The sequence below is a fragment of the Typha angustifolia genome, chromosome 2, assembly GCF_048772165.1.
Source record: "Typha angustifolia cultivar Huaian chromosome 2, ASM4877216v1, whole genome shotgun sequence".
NCBI lineage: Eukaryota > Viridiplantae > Streptophyta > Magnoliopsida > Poales > Typhaceae > Typha > Typha angustifolia.
Genome location: NC_133240.1, coordinates 2109371 through 2118839, shown reverse-complemented (window position 1 = coordinate 2118839; position 9469 = coordinate 2109371). Strand labels below are relative to the sequence as shown.

Sequence of the window (9469 nt, the reverse complement as noted above, 5' to 3'; positions counted from 1 at the left end):
GAATCAGAGCTCGATAGCCCGAGGCGTGATCGTATCAAGCTGGTATCAGAGCCACCGTTCCTCGGACAAGTGCTTCCAATGACGACCACCAGATCCATGGCTGCACGGCGTGATGATGAAGAAGAGATTCTCCCAATAGAGGAGGGAGAAACGGTTGCGGGGACTTCCACCCGCGGAACCGTCCGATCTAATCGGAATGCGGAAGAGCCTAGCGTTCAAGACATGTTGGGGTCTCTTTCCGAGCAGGTGGCCATCAACAACCAGATGATGATGGAGATGATGCGGGATCTTCAGGCAACAATGGAAGCAATGTTGACCGGGAAAGCACCATCGACCCCACGACGCGAGTCCACCCCCTTGAACCAACCACCACCGGTTCAACCTTTCCAACAACAAGAGCCGCTGCTACCGCCACCCTATGGGCAGAGGCAAGCAAGGATGGTTACACCAGGTCCAGTTGCAGGTGAACCCATCCAACGAGCGAACCACCATGGAGACCACCTTGGAGATCAAGATCCGTGGACGGGCCAATACGATCCGGAACCACGGCGAGTTAATCTAAACCGAAGGAGGGATCATCAACCTTTCATGGTGCATCCTCCCCCGGTTAGACAAGGAGTTAGACATGATCCGAAACGAGACAACGGCATTCGTGGACAAGTCGTGCGTCTCGAATTCCCTAAGTTCAAAGGTGGCGATCCAATCGATTGGTTTTATAGGGCGGAGCAATTCTTTGCATACCAAGGTACGGCGGAAGAATACAAGGTGACGCTTGCAAGCTTCCACCTTGAGGATGCGGCGCTTCATTGGTTTCGAGCAGCCAATGCCATTGAGGCCATCGAAACTTGGGCTGAATTTTGTGCTGATATCACACGGCGATTTGGAGCATCGGGCTATGAAGACTTTGATGCTCTCCTCTCAAAAACGAACGATATTTCGAGATTCCCAACTCCGATTCGCCTGCAACTTGATTTGTTGGAAAGCTCTTTTCCGGGCCTACAACATATCAAAATTTCACATCGATCTGACTGCGGAATATTTCAGGATCTTATTTCAAAGTTCCGTGCAAGATCTAGTCCAGATCTGAGACTCGGACGAGATCAGTCCATCGCCAAAAGGGAAGATCGTATCAAGCTGGTATCAGAGCTCCATAGCCCGAGGCATGATCGTATCATTTCTTTCCTTGCGTAAATCTCATCCACATGTTGTAGATATCAAATGTGACGGATCCCAAGCTTTGGAACTACTGAGTGCCTAGCATAATGTCTAGTCCTCTCAGTGCCAATGGATACAAATCTATAATGATGTCATGTCCTTGCACCCGTATACCGACTCGGCGACACAAGCTCACCGCCCGAAGCTTCGTGCCGTCTCCAATAGCAACGTCAAACCTCATGGTCGGTTCAGCGTCCAAGCCCAACTTTCTCACTAACCTTTCATCTAGAAAGTTGTGTGTACTCCTGGAATCAATGAGGATGTGCACACAATGCTTTCTAACAAGTCCATCCATCTGCAATGTTCTCAGCGTGGAAGTATTCGAATATGCATGCATCAATACTTCAGCTTGGATATCTTCCTCTACGCCCTCCTCCACAGCTTCCTCATGGACCTCCTCTAGGTATTCTCTATCACCAACAACTTCATCGTCCCCCTAGAGACCGGCGATGAGCATCACACTCCCAATCGATTTGGAACACCGATGACCAGGGGTGAAACATTCATCGCATCGAAAGCAAAGGCCCTTCGCTCTTCGCTCCTCTACCTAAGAAGGTGTGAGAGTTTGAACGAGGGATCTTGTGCCCCCTCTAATATTGGAAGAGGGTCTCAAGGGTGGTCGTACTCAAGTACTAGCAACCGCTATCTTTGCACTCACAGAATTTCCAGTCGGTGTTCTGGGCGTGAACTGCCCATCTCAGTTGCCCCAACTTGTTTTTGCTGCCATCTTGAGAGCCTTGTGCTTTTGCTCCATCGGCACGGCCTTCTCAAAGGCCTCCACAAGAGTGGTAGGATAGAGAGCACGAACATCCGCCTAGATCTCCTCCCGTAGCCCTGAGACAAATTTGCTCATCAATGTCGGTTCGAGCTAAGGTGGCTCACAACGGAATAACATGGGTGATGGTGGTGGTGACGGGTGGAGTGGATGTTAGGGTTATGGATAGGTATGGAGATGAAGGTGGATTGTGGATATGATTTAGGGATATAGATAAAGGGAACGAAGTGTTCGAGATCCCAAAGAAGAAGGGTGGCTCGATAGTCGAGGGAGATTAGAAGTTAGGAGAAACCTTATCAACAGTAGAGGTGGAAGGATGGTGAACAGGGAGAAGGGAGATTAGGGTAAATAGATGATAGAGAGGCAAAAAAAATTATATTCCAATAGCATAATGAATTTGGCTGTCATCCACATATTTATAGAGGCTAGCCAACAAGTCCAAAAATAATATGAAACCTTAATTCTAGAGAATTCCCATCGATTGTGTTCGAAAGCACCAAAAGACGTTTTCTATATGTGCGAACGCGATACAAGCGTTCGAACTCGGCCGACCGCGTTCGAATGCACAATATGCATTCTCTATATTTACGAACCTGATGCAAGCGTTCACAAGGACATTCGAACGCGACCCCTCCTACGTTCGAACGCGACCTACTAGAATTTTAAATAAAAATAAATACCTAATGCAATAAGAAAAGATACTAATTAAGTGCATTATTTTAACTGCCATCTACACCTTTATAGAGGCTAGCCAATAAGCAAAAATAATTATTATTAACCCTAATTATAATGAACTCTCGTCGATCACATTCGAACGCGCTCGACCATGTTTAAACGCATATTTTGCGTTCTTTGTTTTTGCGAATTGATACATGTGTTTGCAAAGTCGTTCGAACGTGACCCTTTTCACGTATACATGCGACATTCAGAAATTTTATTTTAATGAAATAAATAACTAATACAATAAGAAAAGACTCTAGCAAAGTGTATTACTATTTAGTAAGGTAATGCCACTATTGCAAGTGCGAACAACCAAAAGAAAAGGAGAAGGCTAATGTCGTCGAGGATGATATGGTTGTTATGATCACCAAACTCATGATGATCAATGTAGATAAAGGTCGGTGGCTTGACTTGGATAGACTTAAGAAGTCTTATTTATGTTATAAAACTATATTATCATAGCGTCTATGTAGTCTTTGATTTTTATAAAGTTATTATTAGTAAGAAAGAATCTTTCACAAGAAAAGGCTATGCAAGAAAATTTGTATTTACTTTGTATGAATAGTGAAGTTTTTACTTCTTTTATTTTTTTTCTTTGAATGATTATAATATTTGGCATTATAGATTAGGACATGTGGGAAGAAAATTATGCATAGGATAATGCATCATGACTTAGTTATTAAATATAATTCTTCTATTTCCTTTTAAAAGTGAAGATTGTTTGCAAGCCAAATTATGCAATAAACCTATTAAGTATGTAGTTAGATCTACTACGTTGCTAGAATTGATTCATACTAATATTTGTGTCAATAAGGATCATCTAACTAGAGGTGGAAAGCATTATTTTATAATGTTTAGAGATGATTTTGTTAAATTTTACACATGTATATTTGCTTACAACTAGAGACGAAGCATTTGAAGAAAATAAAAATTGTAAGCTTGAAGTTAAATCAACTTGAAATTAAAAGGATAAGATCTAGTAGAGGTAGTGAATATTTATCAAATAAATTTTATATTTTTTGTGAATCTCATGGTATTGTTAGAAAATTACCCTGCTTAATGGGGTTGCAGAAAGGAAAAATAGAACGTTATTAGAAATAGTTAGTGTTATGTTATTACATTCTCATTAACCTAAAAGTTTTTGGGGGTATTGAAGCATTGTTTATTAAATGTTAAACAAGAATTATAATAAGACAGCTTTTGAATTAAGGATTAATAAAAAACCAAGCCTAAATTATTTTAAGGATTGTGATTGTATAGCTTATATCTTAGATCTTTCACAAAAGAGACCTAAGTTAAGAAGTAAAGCTATAAAATTTATATTCTTAGGGTATATATGCTAAGAATAGTAGAGCTTGTAGATTTCTTAATCTTAATTCCAATAGTATTTTTAAAACTATTTATGCAGAATTGTTTTATCATTTGACAATTAAAGATACAAGTTTTTTTGGAATTAGAGAAGAATTAAATGCTATGTGGGACAACAATTAATTAATCATTTATGCATAATAAATCAATAACACTTGATTTATAATAAAATATTGTAAATAAATTTATAATTAAATATGTGGAGCCAAATTTTAATCTCACGTTTAAAACCAACGATATGTATTTTATTTAAATTTGAAGCAAATACACAAATAGTGATATATTATTCAAACATGATTACCTCCAAAGGTATACAGAAAAGCTTAATCTTTTCTAAAGACAAACTAATACTATCTCACTTATATATTACAACAATAAGAGAATCAGCTCATGCTCTGATTGATACTGTGTTAACTCATCAGCTGCTCCTAAAACTCCAGGATTTGTGAATTATTGGTGATAAGGTATGCAATATCTGAGAAAATTATCTTAGATCTGGAACCAAAAATTTAAAGAAGTTATAGTAAATATTCATGTGAAAAAAAAGAAGATTCAAATGTAATTTCTAAATTACCTTTACAGTGGCTTGGGCAAGATTGACAACACTCCAACGACCTTCTGCATTTTCATAACTATAATTAATGACAGGAATGTGTTTAGTTTTATTCTTTCCATCTGCAACTTGGATGTTCCGAATGAATTCTGGGTGCATATCCCATAGATTAAGTTGCTGGAGAAATACAAGTGAATTCATTCCTTGTGGGATCTCCTTCAACTGTGTCAGGCCCACCAATCGTAAGTCCCCAAGGCTCTGCACGGACTTCTCGAACGATATGAACTCGAGGCACGGCATATCTATTAAAATAAGTATTTTCAAATTAGGAAACCACCCTGGCTGAAAGATCAACTCTTTTCCTTCATATGCTCTTTGAAGACCAAGACGTGTTAGGCTGGATAGACAAGAGATATCTCCAAGTGGATCTTTCTCGAGCTTGCACCACCCTAGGTTTAGCCACTTAAGGTTGACTCGAAGGGATTGAAATACAGGGGAAGCCAACACCCCTTCTTGCAATCTGCCTTCCAAACATAGCTTTTGAAGATGATGAGATAGGGAGCTCAATGCTTCTAAATTGATATACTCATTCTCGTCACTTGCGAACACATCTAAGTTAGAGAGGAACTGCATCTTACTGATGGATTTAAATAGCTCGTAGCAGTGAATCTTTTTGACACTTTCAATTCGAAAAGTTCTTAGTTGAGTCAAGTTTCCTACTTTTCGCACAAAGTCCATGGTTGCCTCAATGCTTTGTAGAGTTTGCAAGTCTGTCAAATGCCATAGTCCCTTTGGAGCTTCTACACCACTGAGAGTGAGATAATGAAAATTTCTAAAATCTCCATCCGATTGCTTCTCTGCAAACAAGTGCCGCAACTCCTTTAATTCTACTATCGTACTAGGCAACTTCTTTATTGCAGTATTGCATAGGTCGAGAGTTTGGAGTTTATGCAATTTGCCTAAAGAGTTGGATAACTGTTTAATATTTGTATTCCTCAAACCCAAGTAGCATAAGTTGAATAGATTGAAAATATCATCTGGTAGACTTGTGATTGGAGCATTCTGTATATCTAATACTCTGAGATATCTTACACTCTGTGAAACCCATGATAGAGAGGTTGGTAAGAAATTGGCAGTATCGAACAAATAAAAAGAGCGAAGGTGTGAAAATTTGATACTCGACTGAATACTGTCGTTATACTCATTTGATGCCACACGACGAGCATTATTGTTTACCATTCTCATCTGTGATTTGTCATATGCTGTGCAAAAATTTTCTTTTACAGAAATCGATATGGCTAATTCTCGCACAAGGTCGTGCATTTGACAAGACTTGACCCTTCCAAAGTTGTTTCTTTCCACAACTTGTAACAAGCATCGATCAATGAGTTCACTAAGATACCCCTCTGCAATTTCTTCTACTGTTTTGGTACTACTACTCTTTGATGCAACCAAACCTTCTGCAACCCACAGCTTAATTAGCCTCTTTCTAGGAATTAAATAATCCTCTGGAAAGATGCTACAAAATAAGAAACAATTCTTCAAATGACTTGGCAAGTGATTATAGCTTAGATTCAAAACTCTCATTACCGAGCTCAAATGTTGGTTGTCTAAGCTATCATGTAACTCCCAATTAATTTCATTATAGAATCTTTCCCATTCTGCTACCTTCATCCTTCTGAATGACAACAAATTGCCTACAACCACAATTGCTAGTGGCAAACCATGACACTTGTCTACAATCTTTCTTCCCCATTGTTCAAGATCCTCTGGACATTTTTTATCCTCCATGTTTCTAAAAGCCCATCTACAAAATAGATCCCATGCTTCTGACTCATGTAGGTTTTTTAACTCAAGATCATAGTTTTCTGTTGCTAATTCGGCTACATCTTTCAATCGTGTTGTTATTACCACTCTGCCTCTAGAGTTGTTCTCACTAAAAATAGTAGATAATTTGATCCAGACATCTCTACTCCAAACATCATCTAAAACAATCAAGTACCTTTTGTCTTGCAAATTTCTCTGAAGTAGCTCTTTTAGATCTGTACAGCTCATGCTTTGAATGCTTACGGGGTTTTCATTACTAGTGAAGACATTTTTAACCATCTCTCTTAATATATCCTCAAGTTGGTACTTTTGAGAGATAGAAACCCAGAAACGATGATCAAAATGTTCCTTTATAATTTTGCTTTCATAAATATTACGAACAAGAGTAGTTTTTCCCGATCCTCCCATACCCCACACTGAAATTATGGAAGTTTGCTTTTCTTCGGTTGTTAAATGCTGCATTATCTTTTCTCTTTCTTCTTGAATACCTACAAGCTCATTGTAATCCATTGGATAGGAGGAGAAAGTGGAATCATGTAGTCCTTCAGCTAAATAAGAAGTGTCAATTTCTTTTGTCAATGTAATGCTATACCTTTCTTTCATCCTTGAAAGGTTATGAAGACGATTTTGAATTTCCTTTAACTCAGTAGCAACTTTATGCCAAGAATTGATATTCTTAGATTTGTGAAAAGTGTTCTTGAGAAATCCTTGAAATCCACTTTGATAACTACTAATTAGGTAAGTATACTCATCGATTATATCCTCGATTTCAAAGGCCAAGTTTTGTACTTGCTGCAACCAGGCTTGTAGTGTTGCATCATACCCTCCATATCTTTGTGCTTGATATAAGAATGGATGCATTACATTAAGCTCACTTTCAATCTGTTTTATTTGACTTTCCACTTGGATCAAATTTGCTACCTCTTTCCCTAACTGTGAACTTAATGCTTTCACTGCATCGTTTGCCACAATAGATCCTAGTTTATAAAGAATTTGAAAGACGAGAGCTTCTGCCATCTTTTGCGTTACTACTGGTTGAAAATTTTTGAGATTGCTACCTGCAAAGATGTAGTAAAATCTTGAATACATATTGTTGAAGGAAACTAGCCACTAAGGGAGGGGACTTGAAGCTCTCCATCTCGAGCTAACTAGCTCTATGTTTTTGGCTATATTAATTATCAAAATACACACTCTATTACAACAAACAAAATGTAGGATATTCTTGCTTTACCATTCTCTTTTCTCTCTGTTTTTCCTGCTGCACCTTCAATTTTAAGCAAAACTGCTTCTAGTTTAACTACTTTTCGGGAAATTAAACTACCTTTTTTATATTAAAATATTTTGAACAATCTTCAGGTTCATGATATGAGAAATTTTTCTGCTAGTTATCTGAACAAGAACAAAACTCTGTATTTCAAAATAGTCAGTGATATATTATGTGCTAGAGTACTATAACTTGTTGAAGGAAACATCAGTGGGCCTAAAAATAATAGATTTAAAGAGGGTCTATGCATGGGAAAGAAGGGAAATGAGGATTTAACTTATTAGACTCGATCTGCTCATTCCAAACGTAGCTGTATATAGTATCTACAAAAAGATTTAAAGGTTTTACATAGTAACCAATCCATCTGCTTCAGCTTTCAATAAGAAAAGAGAATTACTCTTATAGTGAGCACGTCAAGAAGAAGAAAAAGAAACACACACATACATGTCCGCCAAATATATCAAGAGGGGAACGAAGAAGATTGTGACAGAAAAACAAAATATTCTATAAGGTTCAGACAGTTAGTAGTGTAGTTATACTTCCTTTAGGAATTAATCTTTGCTACTTGATGGTGAGAGAAAAACTAACACAATATCCAAGTAAAGCAAACATGCAAAAGGAACAGGAAAAAGATCAATTATTTCATAGAGAAGAAGATCATAAGCAATGTTTTCAGAATACTTGCTAATTTGGTAAAAGATTATATCACACTTATGATACATAAAATTAATTTCCTCATATTATCTATCATTCTGCTCATCTTTGCATGCATAAATGATGGAAGAGATGAGGGGTACCTCTTGGCCAACGGAATCACTTACGTAGTCTCTCCTTCTGTTTCTTATATTTAGGAGGGCTTAGAAGAACCAGCGCAAGGAGCTTGTGAGTGAGTGATGTATTTATAATGGAAGTTGCTGGCAGAATTATATTGATGGTAATCTCCTTTCTTTCTTTTTTTTCTTTGATGAAAAGGACTAGCAACCTTCTTGTAATATTATATATTAATGTCAGCGATCGGCAATAATTCTTAGTAGTTGGCAGCCCAAGAAAGTGAGTAGACTTGTCTATTTTGCTTGACTAGCTGTTTTCTTTTGTCATTTCTCTTAATAATTCGTAGGTGATGACAACCTAAAACACATCCCAGCCTGTTAGTTTTTGTTCTTATCCTTTCCATGCATGCTTTCAAGAATTACTAAATAGTATATCTTTAGATTATTCCATACTGATTGCTTTAAACTAAAGTCCTAAAATCTTTCAAATTTTACCATTAATGTACTTAATATTTTTTTGTTTTGTTCTTTCAAATTAATTTGGGTTGTAACAGGATTCTTTTCAAACTAGCCCTTTAAACAGTAAAAAATGGCTAGTTTGGAGGCGAACATATATAATTTAATATATAATCACTTATTACCTTTACAAACAGTAAAAAATGACTGTTGCTATAAGTACAAGGGCCAACATACTCTTTTTTCTTCAAACAAATAAAAAAAAGAAAATAGGGTTAGCATAGGGTAAATCTTTTATTTTAAGAACAAATAGATTATAAATTAGCCACTATGATTGCAAGACATGCTGTTAGAGTCGAAGACCAAAAATTGAAGCACCTCAGTTAGAAAATCACCATCCCACGTATACCCATACCCAAGGTTCATTTCCATTAATAAGCCAATCAATAGCCTGATTAACTTTCCTAGAGATATGTTTAACTTTATAATTATAAAATTTCTAAGGTAAAAAATTAATATCG

At 37.3% G+C, this 9469-nt stretch overlaps 1 protein-coding gene across 2 annotated transcripts; it reads right to left on the bottom strand.

The window, feature by feature from the left end:
* Positions 1-4301: 4301 nt before the first annotated feature.
* Positions 4302-8657, bottom strand: LOC140771420 (disease resistance protein RPM1-like). 2 transcript variants are annotated; one of them, XM_073112979.1, is made up of 2 exons: positions 8520-8657; positions 4302-7516 (listed from the first exon to the last, which is right to left on the bottom strand). In XM_073112979.1, the coding sequence occupies exon 2, from the start codon at positions 7473-7475 to the stop codon at positions 4644-4646; it is 2832 nt and encodes a 943-aa protein (XP_072969080.1). In that variant the 5' UTR covers positions 7476-7516; positions 8520-8657; the 3' UTR covers positions 4302-4643. The 2 variants fall into 2 exon arrangements, with proteins under 2 accessions (XP_072969080.1, XP_072969072.1); XM_073112971.1 differs by lacking the exon at positions 8520-8657 and having other exon boundaries at positions 4302-4573; positions 4653-8513.
* Between the last annotated feature and the right edge of the window lie 812 nt (positions 8658-9469).

Bases quoted from the DNA above. Each gene is read 5' to 3' on its own strand.
- LOC140771420 (XM_073112971.1), bottom strand. From the start codon at position 7,547: ATGTATTCAAGATTTTACTACATCTTTGCAGGTAGCAATCTCAAAAAT.